The sequence below is a fragment of the Thamnophis sirtalis genome, unplaced genomic scaffold, assembly GCF_051295495.1.
Source record: "Thamnophis sirtalis isolate CommonGarterSnake01/CBP01778 unplaced genomic scaffold, rThaSir2_p1.2 scaffold_9, whole genome shotgun sequence".
NCBI lineage: Eukaryota > Metazoa > Chordata > Lepidosauria > Squamata > Natricidae > Thamnophis > Thamnophis sirtalis.
The window spans coordinates 1,521,081-1,534,979 of NW_028261389.1; the positions used below are offsets into that span (position 1 = coordinate 1,521,081).

A 13,899-nucleotide genomic window follows, 5' to 3' on the forward strand; every position below is an offset into this window, starting at 1 on the left:
ATATCCAGGTCCCAAGCCATGTAGGGCTTTAAAAGTAATAACCAGCACCTTGAAGCGCGTTCGGAGACCAATAGGGAGCCAGTGCAGCTCGCAGAGGATGGGTGTAACATGGGTGTATCTAGGTACACCCAGTATCGCTTGCCCAGGTGCATTCTGGACCAATTGTAGTCTCCCAACACTTTTCAAGGGCGGCCCTGCTTTTCTTCTGCCCTGGGTTGCTTTGGGTTGTGTCACTTTGTGTTGCTTTCTCCCTCCAAACAAAGCCCCTCCGTCACCCCCACCCCCCCCCACCCCAAACCCTGACTGCCCCCTTCCTCGCCCTGCAGGGCCAGCCGCCTACGGCCTCCCTCCAATGCTGGGCCCCAGGGTGATCAGCAAGAGCTCGGCCCCCAATTACTCCATGTTTGGACGCAGCGCCGTCGGCAGCTTCTACGAGGACCTCAGCCGGGTAGGGGGACCCCTCACCCCTCTTCCCTTTCTCCTTCCATCCTTCTTCCTCCCCTCTCTCCTTCCTTCTCTCCTCCACTGTTCCCCTTCTGTGTGCCATAAGCTCTCTTCTAAGTTCTATATCTACACTGTCTTCTCTCTTCTTCTTAACCCTATTCTAGTCTCAATTCTTTATTCTACTCTACTCCTATTTCCATTTCCATTCCTCTCCTCGTTTCCTACTTGAGCAGCGGGTTGGACTAGAAGACCTCCAAGGTCCCTCCCAGCTCTTTCCGATTGAAACTGGAAGCCCCCAGCAGACCATGGGATAAATGGCTTTCATGGGCAAAGCTACACACACCCCCTTCGTTACTGTGCAGGCTGCCCCAATTCTGGATGGAGTGGGTGGGTTGGGGCCCTTGGGGGGGGGGGGAAGTGGTTTGTCATACTTGAAGCCGAGGTGGCGCAGTGGTTAGGGTGCAGTACTGCAGGCCACTTCAGCTGACTGCAGTTCTGCAGTTTGGCGGTTCAAATCTCACCGGCTCAGGGTTGACTCAGCCTTCCATCCTTCCGAGGTGGGTAAAATGAGGACCCGGATTGTTGTTGGGGGCGATAAGCTGACTCTGTAAACCGCTTAGAGAGGGCTGAAAGCCCTATGAAGCGGTATATAAGTCTAACTGCTAACTGCTATTGCTACCTCCCCCCCCTCCCCGCAGACTCCGGGGCCTTGCAATTATCGCGTGGTGGAGACCAGCGTCTACAAGAACCGCCCCCCGCATTACAGCATCATCGCGCGGAACATGCTTCCAGGGGACACGACCATCATCCCTGGGCCTGGGGCCTACAGCCCGGAGAAGGTGAGGGCCTGCGAGGAGGGAGGGGCTTCTGCGGGGCAGCCCAGAGGCCATGGGACGGAGGGGGAGGGGGGGGCTGCTGCCCGACTCGGTCCTTCCTTTGGGCCATCGGCTTCCTTGGCCTGTGCCAAAAGTCCTCGAGTTACGACCACGATGGAGCCTGCCCCTCACGGGCATAACCCATGGCCGTCACAAAGTGGGTCATCCACCTGCTTAATTTCGAACACCTCCTTCCTTCCCCTCTGCCAATGCAGAGCGTCCTCGTAGTACAGTCTTCCGCTCACAGTCGTAACTCACGACAGTCGCAAATCAGGTCGCCCATCTCATTTCCTTACAATACAGGGAGTCCTCGAGTTACGACCATAACAGAGTCTCCCTCTTGTGGTTGTAACTCAGGACACAAAGCAGGTCAACCACCTGCTTAATCATCTTCTTCCTTACAACGCAGGGGGTCCTCAAGTTGCAACCCCAATGGAGACCTCGTGGTCGTAACTCCTGACGGTCCCCCAACCCCCCTCCCCAATTTTGCCAACTCCGAGCCGACCTCTTCTGCGAGGCTGGGGGGGGAGAGGGCTGCTTCCTGGCCCCCTCCCCTCCCCTTCACCCTCCCCCAGGAATAACGCTGCCTTCCTTTCTCTCCTCTTCCCCCCCCTCCCCTCCCCACATCCCACAGCACAATCCGTTCCGTGGCCTGACCTTCGGCATCCGCCATTCCGACTACGTGGCTCCTCTCATTGTGGACGTGGTAGATTAGGCCACGGCTGGGCGGGCCGGACAAGAAGCCGTTCTTTGCCAAGTTTGGGTCTCTGGTCGATGCTTGGGGGGGAGGGGGTTCCCGTGTGGGGCAGAGAAGGGGGGGTTGCTGGGCAGGCACATGAGAGGCTTGGGAGGGTCCTCAGTGGGGGGGGCGCAACTCAGGGACCCCCAGTTCCCCTAGGAAGGTGGGGGGAGGCTGCAGCGTCCAGGGGTGTCCCACTGCTCCGACCATTTGGCCAGATTGCTGTGCCAGGCGGGCATTTGGCATTTGGAAACCTACCATTTTTGGGGGCATAAACCAGGGTTCTAAAGTTCAATCAGCCGATCAGCCTTCTTTAGGGGGTCTGCCCAAACAGGGTCAAAAAAGTCAAGATGGCGGCCGCCCGGGTGGACTCAACGCTGCCCATAGCTTCAATGGCATCACCTTGATTTCTTTTGCACCCGTTTTATGAAGTTCTTCAAGCGGTCCATGCCCCATTCAGCGACTGAAGGAGCAGAAGGCGTGGCCGGTGTGGACTGGCACAAATCACACCACTGCCTGGCGTGGCAAAAATTTCTGGCGCTCTGAACCAGCTCGGCTCTTAGCTGAGTTCTCTGCGGTTGTTCTATCGCAGCAAGTAGCGGTTGTGCATTCTCCCTTGACCCTTTGGTTGTGGAAACACAAACACACACCGTTCTGGGGGCCATTCTGCCCCACCGTCCTGACGCACCCCACAAACCCTGAGCCAAGTGTTAGTCTACAGAGGGAGGGGGGGGTCTCCAATCCTGGCCACTTTAAGACTTGCGGAATTCAATTCCCAGAATCCCTCAGCTAGTGTCAGATGCTGCTTCATTTAATAATCAGGAAAGAAACCACTCAACTCCATTTGATTGAAATCAAGTGTACTTTTACTAATTACAAATGAATAGTAGCGAAGCTAAGCTGAATCTGGTCAATTAGGTGTGAAAGCAAAGAATATCATGTATAATTCAATCCCCTCCCCTTGGCACCCCAGTCCATAGTCCAATTATAATGCACCCAAGGAGGGGGATAACTTCAAAAGACATCACCAGGATGGAATGCTGGTCAGTTAACCTTGGTGGGAAACTCCCTTCCTCCACATGCGCAATGAGGTGGTCAGGTCAGCGTCTAGAATCTTCCTCCAGCGCATCATGATTCCCCTCCCAAATACCATGCTCCTCTCCTCCCCGTTTCAATGGCAGCCGAAGCAGCAGCAAAGCAGAGGCTGACAGCTAGCTTAAAAGTCTTAAAAGTGGCCATGTTTGGAGACAACAACACCCCTTCTGTAGACTGAATCCTTGGGCCACCTAATGAGAAGGAAGGACTCTCCCTGGAGTGCTGGGAAAGATTTGGGGCAAAAGAAGAAGAAGAAGGGGACGGCAGAGAAGGAGGTGGCTGGATGGAGTCACCAAAGCAGCCGGCGTGAGCTTCAGTGGACTCCAGAGGATGGGAGAGGACGGGAAGGCCTGGAGGAACGTGGTCGCGGTGGACCAGACACGATTTCTCAGCTAACAACAAGCCTTAAAAGTTGCCATGTTTGGAGACCTCGGGCTGAGGAATTCTGGGATTTGAAGTCCACTAAAGTGACCATCTTTGGAGGTTCCCCAGCTGAGGAATTCTGGGGTTTGAAGTCTCCAAGTCAAAGTGTCTGTGTTGGGTCCCCCCCCCCCCCCGGTCTATGGGACTCAGAATGATCAGATATAGGATTGCACTGCAGTGGGCAGATTTGGGGTGTGAATTGAAAGGTGGCAGAGGGACAACATCTGGCATGCCAAGGGAAGAGAATATTTGTTGCTCCGGGGTTGAATTGTGAGGTCCTTGTTGCTCTCTGAGCTTGGTAGCTTGTTTGCAGATGTTCCATGACCTAACTAGGTAACATCATCAGTGCTAGAACTGGGGAGGAGGAGGAGGAGGAGGAGGACTGTGGGGTCCTTGGTGCTCTCTCATCTGTTACTGTACTTTCTTGCAGTACGTACTTTCATGACCCAACCAGGTAACATTAAAGCAGACGTAAAGTGAGATTTGGACATTAAGTGTGAGACCTACCGGGTCAGGCTGGACAGCCTCTTAGAGCCCCTTTACTTCTATATTAAAAGCCACATAGACAGAGTTGGAACTTGCAAAAGAAACAGGAAGCCAGTGCCTAACCACAAGATGTCCCTATGTCAAAAGCCTATGTCAAAAGTCCAAGGTTCAATTAAAGTTCGTTAATGACACGTAAGCCATACCTGAAACAAAAGGAGAAGTAAGACTCCATCTCCTTATAAGGTTTTCTCCCCAAGGTAACCACTAAGAAATGTGTTAAGTATTTCCGTGTTGCAAAGCTTTTGGGAATGTATAAGAACGCGTGCTTCGATAATGAAGGTTGTTCAGAACTTGCAATGCTAGCCATGGGCTCGCTTTCTGAACCTGGCTGCCAAATAAACTTTTCCTGTATTAGAAGGCTTTTAAGCACTGATGATGTTCCCTAGTTGGGTCACAAAATGTCTACAAGCTCAGATACCACGGCTGACTGGGGATTTTTGGGAGTTGAAGTCCGCCCGTCTTCAAGTGGCCAAGTTTGGGGGGGCCCTGCTGTCGGATAACCTTGATGTCCCCCTCCCGCTCTCTGCTCTCTCTCCCCCTGTCCATCTTTTCCGGTTGCCATTTTGGTGTATTATTATCGTCATGTTCTCTTTCGTGAGAACATTTATTTTGTGGCTCTTATTATTTTACTTCTGGTTACGTTCTTTTCATGTCGTCCTTTTCGTTGTCGGGGGCTGCCTGCGGTGGCCCCGTGGCGATATAGGCGACAAATCAATCAATCAATCAATCAAATAAATAAACAAATAAAATAAATGTCTCGTTGTGCATCTTCATCTTGCTCTTCCGATGTTGGAAAAGGTGGGACACTGCAACTGTCATAAATATGATCTAATTGCCAAGCGTCTGAAGTTTCATCACACGACCACAGAAGTTATGCAACGGTCGTGTTTTTTTTGTCTTTATTCCAGGATTGAAGACTGCAGGACCCAAGCCACACCAGTGTAAAATAAATGTGTTTTTTAAAAATTTGTGTTAATAAAGCTTAGGGATGGTATTTTCTATCAAATTTAGCATTATACGTAATGCTTTTGGGCTAGAAAGGGTAGCAGGAACCTTCCAAGAGTTTGTTTTGCCGAAAAATTCTAATTTGCAAACTTTTTTACGATGTTAATTTGATGATTATTATTAATAATTCAAAACATTAAGGGTTTTTTTTTTTTTAGTTTTATACAATTCTTGCAAAACTTGATTTGGATAAAAGTGATTGAGAGGACATTGAATGCTATGCTGCAACCACCAAGCTCTGAGAAATAAAAAAAAAAATCCAACTTTTTGTATTGATCTTATAAAGCAGAGGATTTGGCAACTTTTAAGACTTGTGAACTTCAACTCCCAGAATTCTCCAGCCAGCTGTGGGGGTCCTTGCTGGCTGGAGAACTCTGGGAGTTGAAGTCCAACAAGTCTTAAAGTTGCCAAGTTTGAGCTGGCTGGAGAATTCTGGGAGTTGAAGTCCAACAAGTCTTAAAGTTGCCAAGTTTGAGCTGGCTGGAGAATTCTGGGAGTTGAAGTCCAACAAGTCTTAAAGTTGCCAAGTTTGAGCTGGCTGGAGAATTCTGGGAGTTGAAGTCCAACAAGTTTTAAAGTTGCCAAGTTTGGGAACCACTGGCCTAAGCTAAGACCTATAGTATTTGTGATGAGCCTTCCCTACCAAAGGGGACACCATCAGTGATCAGAAGTCTTCTACCACTTCTTTCTAGCATTGATGGTGTTATCTAGTTTGGGAAATGAAATGTCTTCCAGAATACCAAGGACCCCACAGTTCTCCTCCTCCTCCTCCTCCTCCTCCTCCTCCTCCTCCTCCTCCTCCTCCTCCTCCTTCCATCTAGCCCTGATGATGTTACCTAGTTGGGTAAGAAAGAAAGAAAGAAAGAAAGAAAGAAAGAAAGAAAGAAAGAAAGAAAGAAAGAAAGAAAGAAAGAAAGAAAGAAAGAAAGAAAGAAAGAAAGAAGAAAGAAAGAGAATGAAAGAAGGAAAGAAAGAGGGAAGGGGGAAGGAAGGGAGAAGGAAGGGAGAAGGAAGGAAGAAAAAGAAAGAAAGAAAGAAGGAAGGAAGGAAGGGGTGGGAGGGAGGGAGAGGGAAGAAAGAAAGAGAAAGAAAGAAAAAGAAAGAAAGAGGCAGGAGGGAGGAAGGGAGAGAGAAGAAAGAATTAGAAAGAAAGAAAAAGAATGAAAGAAAGAAAGAAAGAAAGAAAGAAAGAAAACGGGGAGGAAGGAAGGAAGGAAGGGAGAGGGAAGAAAGAAAGAAAGAAGGAAAGAGAATGAAAGAAAGAAAGAGGGTAGGGGGAAGGAAGAAGGAAGGAAGGGAGAAGGAAGAAAGAGAAAGAAAGAAAAAGAAAGAAAGAAAGAAAGAAAGAAAGAGGGGATTGGATAGATGACTTCCAAGATCCCTTCCAATTCCTTTATTCTGTATTCTGAATGAATGAATGAATGAATGAATGAATGAATGAATGAATGAATGAATGAATGAATGAATCTTACCATAAGCTTTAGAGGGGAGAATGCTTTTTTAAAATCCAGCTTCTTGTCAGGGAACATTTTGATGCTCAGTGGTGCAAAAGAATACCCAATTAATATCCGGATTGGACGTGGAAGCATTTCGCCCCCCCCAAAGAAATCCCCTGATCCCTAAGACGGCTTTTCTCTTCTTCTCTGGATGGTGCACTGATGGTGTTCCCTAGTTGGGTCATGAAACGTCTGCAAGATAACAGTCCAGCTCAGAGAGCATCAAGGACCGCTCAGCCGTCCTCCTCCTCCTCCTCCTCTTTCTCTCCACAAACCCCACTCCCTTCTAGCACTGATGACGTTCCCTAGTTGGGTCCTGAAACGTCTGCAAGAAAACAGCCCAACTCCCAAGAGCCACATCAGGGGTCTTCTTCTGCCCACTTGGGACAAGCCCCCCCTTGAGCCATCCTATGGACCCTGGTGAGACCCAACGGGGGTTGAGCAGGCCAGGGGACCCCACGCCCTTCCTTAGCATGGGGGGTGGGGGGGGTGAGGTGGGGCTGGGTGGCTGCAGGAGCCCAGCCAGGGGGCGCTTCTTCCCTGCCGTGGGTCCCGTTCACCGGCCCCCTCCTCTTCTTCTGTACAGGTTTTATTTTATTTTATTTGATTTGATTTTATTTTATGTTTTATTTTATTTATGCAGCCGGCTTCTTACGGGGTCTAAGTGGCATACAAATATTTTTGTCTCTGGGTGTAAAAATTCTGCATTTTTCTTTGGGCCTGGGGTGGGTGGGGGTGGGGGGGACGCGGGACTCTTGCTGGCCCCCAAAGGCTACTTCCATACCCCATAAGGAGTGTGTGTGTGCGTGTATTTTGCGTGTTTGAAGGTGTGTGCGGGGGCTGGATAGCGTTCCCAGCGGGTCGGGGGTCCCGCAGGCGAAAAGGCGCCCTGCAGGGGAGAGCAGGGGAGACCGGGGGGGGGGGAGGAATTGGCGCATGGGGGGGGGGTCTTGCCCTGGGGGAGACCTCCAGCTTGGGAGCGGGGAGGAGAGAGCCCCCCCCTTCCTTGAGGAGCTGAGTTCAGTCTTTCTTTGCCCGCTGGCATTTCCCTATTTTGCCCTCCTTCCCCCGCGGTCGAAATCCAGGGGTTTGGGTTGCAATCGGGTCGGGGGGGGGAGGCCAGGTTGGCGGAGGGAAAGGGATTCGGGGAGCACCCCCGAGAGGGAAGAGGGGCGCCCCTTTGGACCCGACGCCTGGCTCCAGCCCCAGAGAAAGGGACTTCGAGGGCAGAAGAAGAGGATGGAGCGGGAGAGGCTGGGCATTTGGCTACCCGGGCTGCGTGCGGAGGGGCTGCGAACAAGCAACGTGGTCGCGCCAAAAAAAACCAAACCAGTCGGAACGCGCGTGCGCAGCGTCGCCCCGGGGGAAGCCGTTGCCTTGGCTACCGCGCTCCGGCTTGCCCCCCCCCCACCACCCTCTGGCACTGTGAACAAGTGAAAGCAACGTGGTCCCGCCAAAAAAAAAACCAAACAAGTCGGAACGCGCGTGCGCAGCGTCGCCCCGGGGGAAGCCGTTGCCTTGGCTACCGCGCTCCGGCTTGCCCCCCCCCACCACCCTCTGGCACTGTGAACAAGTGAAAGCAACGTGGTCCCGCCAAAAAAAAAACCAAACAAGTCGGAACGCGCGTGCGCAGCGTCGCCCCGGGGGGGGGGGAAAGCCGTTGCCTTGGCTACCGCGCTCCGGCGTAACAATCGGCGCCCGCGGCTCCTTGGGTGGGAAGCCCCGTTTCCAACGGCCGTCGCGCGGCCGGAGCGAGCGAGCGAGCGAGCGGCTGTTGACCTCGTCAGGCGGCCGTGCGATTGTCCCGCGAGCTCCTGAAAGCAGCAGGGAAAGGGACTGCGAGCCTTCCTGCCCTCCTCCTTCTCCCTTCAGGATGAAGAAGGCGAAGAGGCTCCTGGGGCTGGGGAAGGAGAAGAGCGAGCGCTGGCAGGGCAGGGAAAGGGACTGCGAGCCTTCCTGCCCTCCTCCTTCCTCCGGCGCCTCGGTCGGGAGGATGAAGAAGGCGAAGAGGGCCCTGGGGCTGGGGAAGAAGAAGAGCGAGCGCTGGCAGGGCAGGGAGCTGAGCAAGCTGCACCGGGCGGCGGACGAAGGAGACCTCGGGGAGCTCCGGCACCTCCTGCAGAGACACAGCGTCGACGAAAAAGACGCAGCCGGCAGGTGGGGAGGAGAAGGAGGCCTCCATCCCCGCCTTGCCTTCAGCCTTCCCCTTGGATGCCTTGGGCTCTTCCTCCTCTCCTCTCCCCTCAAGGGGCTTCCGAGGGTGGGATTTCACCCCAGCGAGGCCCTTTCATCCCTGGCCGAAAAGAGGCCCACGTGGAGGGCTGTGTGGATGTCCTGGGCAGCCTGGGAGCGGGGAATGTGTTCCTTTATTATTATTATTATTATTATTATTATTATTATTATTATTATTATTATTATTATTTTATTACACAGACAACAATGGGGAAGGGAGAGGATAGAGAGAAAAAAAATGGGGGGGAGGGGAAACCCATCTTCACATACAATATGTCATTTAATCACAGGTGCATCCCTACTAAGTTTATACATCCCGTATCTCTCTGTTGTATATTTAATAAGCACCACAATAAGCTAGGGTTTAAAAAACAAAAAAGAAAAGAAAACAAGGGAGAGAGGAAAAAAAAGAAAGGGTAGGGGGAGGGGGGGAGGCCAAAAAGGACAAAAAAAAGGTCCAAGAAGGAATGAGGGAAAAAACAAAACAAGAAAAAAAAAACCCATCATCACATGCAGCATGTCGTTTGATTACGGTTGTTTTAACATCTGCATCTTCAAATAATGTTTACCATCTCAGGTATTTCCTCTAATGTAACTAAAGGTCTCATTTTCCTTCTACCATATATATTCAGTTAACATTAGCATTGTTTTCCCCCAGAGAATATACTTCTATTCATTGTTAGTCTTGCATTTCATACCTTCAAACAGAGATCTTATTCCTTCATTGTTCAACAAGGCATCGCTGCCTATATATACCAGTTTTCATTTGTTCCCCTATTAGAATTGCCTTATCAGCAGCGAAATATCATTATAGTAAGTTCTTAACCTTATACATTGTATCACCAGACCTTATATTAGTACTTCCTTATATCATTGTTGAATTATTTCACATCATAATTATATCATCATTTACTTTTTCCAATTAAGGCATAAGTGTATCATTTTTCATTTCCAAAATTTTGTTTTTTTTCCCTTAGCCATTGATAAAACAAGTCCCATATCTTATAAAATTGTTCATCCTCTTGCTCTCTAATTTCAAATGTCAATTTACTCATTTCGGCACAGTCCGTTATTTTTCGAATGATTTCTTCCTCTTTTGGTATTGTTTCATTTTTCCAGTTTTTTGCAAATACAATTCTGGCTGCTGTTACAACATTTACAATCAAATATTTTAAGTCTTTGTTGTAGGTTTCTGGTAAAATTCCCAATAAAAAGACCTCTGGTTTAAAGTCTATTTGTTTGTGTGTCATTTTCTCCAACCACATGTGGATTTTAGTCCAGTATCTTTTAGCTTCAGTGCAAGTCCACCACATGTGGTAGTATGAGCCAGGTATCTGGTGACATTTCCAATACTTTTCTGATTTATTCTTGAACATTCTTGCGATTCTGGTTGGGGGTAAATGCCACCTGTAAAACATCTTATATAAGTTTTCTCTATATGCAGTAGACATTGTCATTTTATAATTTTGAGACCACAATTTCTGCCAATTCTCTAAATCAATCCCATACTTAAAAATTTTTCCCCAAGCAATCATAGTTTCTTTAACTTGTTCTTCATGCAATTTAAACTCCAATAAATATCCATATAGTTTTTAATTACTTTTTCATCAGTACCTGTTAGAATTTTGTCTAGTTCAGTCATTTTATTATAGAGACCTTTAGTTTTTCTATCTTCATTATATCTAGATTGTATCTGTACATATGAATACCAGTTCATTTCCATCCCTTCTTGCTTCAACTCTTGACTAGATTTGAGCTCACCCTCTGTATTCAATAATTCTGTATATCTAACTGTTTGTTCCTTTTTATGTATTATCGGATACGAAAATGCTTCAATTGTTGATGTCCAGACTGAAATTTTTAAATAATGTAATTTTTTAATCTTTTCCCAATTTAACAACAACGCCTCCCTTATATAATGTCTTCTAAAATAACCATGTGGTTTAGTTCCCTTATACCATAAGAAAGCATGCCATCCCAACAACAAATCGTGACCTTCTACGTTCAATAATCTAGAGTTTTTTAATGATATCTACTCCTTAATTCACATCAGGTTTGCTGCCTGATAGTATAGCTCCCAATCGGGTAACCCAAAACCTCCTCTTGATCTAACATCTTGTAGTAATTTAAGCTTTATTCTAGCTTTTTTCCCTTGCCAAATAAATTTCAAAACTATTTTGTTTAAGTCTAGAAAAAAATCCTTACCCAGTCTAATTGGGATTGTCTGAAACAGATATAGAATTCTAGGTAGAATGTTCATTTTAATTGTGGAAATTCTTCCCATCATTGATAAATGCAAGTTTCCCCATTTCTCCAAATCGATTGCTATTTGTCGTTTTAATCTGGTATAATTATCCTCTTTAAGAGTGCTACATCTAGGTGATAAATGTATCCCCAAATATTTCATCTTACTTGTGTTTTGAATCTGCAACATTTCTGACAACTGTTCCTTTTGCGTAGCTGGGATATTCTTTGTCATGATCTTTGTTTTATCTTTGTTTATTTTCAAGCCTGCTACTTCTCCATATTCCTCTATTCTTTCTAACAATTTGGGTGCGGTTTCTAATGGATCTTCAAGGATGAAAACTAAGTCGTCTGCGAACGCTTGCAGTTTATACTCTTCTCTCTTAATTTTCATTCCTCTTATTTCTTCTTCTTCTCTGATCTTTCTATTTAAGACCTCTAGTGTTAGGACAAAGAGTAGCGGAGATAGTGGGCAGCCTTGTCTTGTACCTCTCTTTATTTCAATCGGTTCTGTTAGTTCTCCATTTACCATTATCTTTGCTGCTTGTTTCTGGTATATCGTTCGTATACTTTGAGTGAATTTCTTGCCAAAGTTCATCTGTTCCAGTTGCAAAAACATAAACTGCCAATTCACATTATCAAAGGCCTTCTGCACATCGAGGAACATCAGTGCCAATTGTTTTTCTGGGTGGGCCTCATAGTATTCCAAGGTATTCAGAATTATTCTCATATTGTCTTTGATTTGTCTTTTAGGTAAAAAGCCATTTTGATCTGAATGGATGAAGCCATTTAAGTATTTTTTAAGTCTCTCAGCTAGTATAGATGCAAATAGCTTGTAGTCTGAGTTTAATAAAGAAATTGGTCTATAATTCTTGATTTGTGTTAAATCAGTCTCTTCCTTGGGTAGTAATGTGATATACGCTTCTGACCATGACTTCGGTATTTGGTTCTCAGTCATCACTTCATTCATGACTTGTAAGAGTGGGAGGGTCAATATTTCTTCAAATGTTCTGTAGAATTCCACGGGTAGGCCATCTGGTCCTGGGGCTTTCCCATTGTTTTGTTTTTTAAGTGCCTCTGTTAGTTCCATCATTGTTATTTTTCTTTCTAACATTGTTCTAGTTTCATCTGGTACCTGGGGGAGGTTGGCATCTTGTAGATACTTTTTGACTCGTCCCTCCTCCACCTTCTCTTGTTCATAGAGTTTAACGTAGTAGTCATGTATAATATTTTTTTTTCGGTATTTCCATATTGAATTTCTCCTTGTTTATCTCTTAATTGAAGTATTTTCTTTGTTTCTCTCTCTTTTTTCATCTTATATGCTAACCACCTGCCTGGTTTGTTCGCATTTTCAAAATAATTCTGTTTGGCACCTCTAATTTTTTGTGCCAGTTCTTCCTTTTCTAATAGGTCCATTTTGTGTTTAATTATGTCCATTTTTATTTTAACATCTTTTTTTGGTGGTGCTCTCTGTAGGTCTCTTTCAAGTATTTTATAGTCATTGTCTAAAGCTTTATGCATTTGTCTTTTTTTTTAGTTTCTCTTCCTTGTGTAATCTATTGTCAAACCTCTGATAACAGCCTTCATTGTGTCCCAGAGATTCTGCAACGACGTATCTTCTTTCCTATTTTCTTTAAAAAAAAGGATTAGGTCTTTTTCCATTTTTTGTACAAACTCTTTTTCTTTCAATATAGTGTTATTTAGTGTCCATCTAGATCTTGCCCTTTGGCCTTTCCATTTAATTAAAATTGGATTGTGGTCCGCCCAGGTACTTGCTTCAATCTCAATTTCTTTTATGTTGGAGCTCAACTCCGCTGAGACCCATATCATATCTATTCTAGAGAATGAAGAATGTCTATTTGAGTAGAAGGTATATTGTTCTTTTTTAGCGTTTCTTTCTCTCCATATATCTTTTAAATTTAGTTCATCTGTCATCCTAAAAAAAGATTTCGGCAGGGGCTTCCTATTTAATTTTTTTGTTTTATGTGTTTTATAGTCCATATTTTGATTCACAATGCCATTAAAGTCTCCCATCATACAAATATCAGCATAGTCTAGTTCCAAAACTTTTTTGTGTAGTTTTTTGTAGAATTCATCTTGTTTTTCATTGGGGGCGTAGATTCCAGTTAGGAGTGTCTTTTTGGTATCCATAATTTCCACCATCAAAATTCTTCCCTCTTCCTCTGCATATACTACTTTTGTTGGGATGTTGCCTTTAATATAGAAGACCACTCCTCTTTTCTTACAATTTGCCAATGATGAAAACATTTTCCCAAGCTTTGGTTGAGTTAGTAAATGTTCATATTTCTTTTGAATATGTACTTCTTGCAGACAGATTATGTCAAGTTGTAATTTCTCTAATTTATGGAATACTTTCTTCCTTTTAGTTACCGAATTGAGTCCATTAATGTTAATTGTAATCATTTTTCTTTCTTCCATGTTTATACTTTATATACAGGGTTTATCGCTCTAGTGGATCTAGGTTCTCGTTTTTCTTTGCGGCTCCCATTCCCTGTCTCCCCTTCTTTCTCACTTCCACCTACTGCTCCTTCTATTTTTTCGGTCGCGGTTACAGGTGGTTCCAGTACTTGTATCACTGCATCGTCTTTCCCAGCTTTCTCCGCCGTTTCTCTAAAGTATTCTTCGTAGAAAGCTTCTGCCTTCTCAGTTGTATCTATCCTGTGTCTTTGTCCTTGCCAAGTACATAATAAACCTTCCGGTATGAGCCATCTGTAGTTAACACCTTTTTTTATCAATACTTTGGTCAGAAATTGATATTCTCTTCTCCTCTCTCTCACCT

General features: G+C 46.0%; 2 protein-coding genes across 4 annotated transcripts in view; both read left to right on the plus strand.

Annotated features, from left to right (window-relative positions):
* The window catches only part of CIMAP1B (ciliary microtubule associated protein 1B), a 10,512-nt gene extending 6,800 nt beyond the window's left edge, over positions 1-3,712 (plus strand). For all 3 annotated transcript variants that reach the window (XM_087722629.1, XM_087722628.1, XM_087722630.1), the window contains 3 exons: positions 327-448; positions 1,143-1,283; positions 1,954-3,712. In XM_087722629.1, coding sequence (XP_087578755.1) covers positions 327-448; positions 1,143-1,283; positions 1,954-2,034 — 344 coding nt within the window. In that variant the 3' untranslated portion in view covers positions 2,035-3,712. The remainder of the gene's footprint in view (positions 1-326; positions 449-1,142; positions 1,284-1,953) is intronic.
* Positions 3,713-8,371: 4,659 nt separating this feature from the next.
* LOC106543538 (uncharacterized) overlaps positions 8,372-13,899 on the plus strand; it is an 82,342-nt gene continuing 76,814 nt past the window's right edge. Inside the window, 1 exon segment of the mRNA XM_087722621.1 lies at positions 8,372-8,780. Coding sequence (XP_087578747.1) covers positions 8,497-8,780 — 284 coding nt within the window. The 5' untranslated portion in view covers positions 8,372-8,496.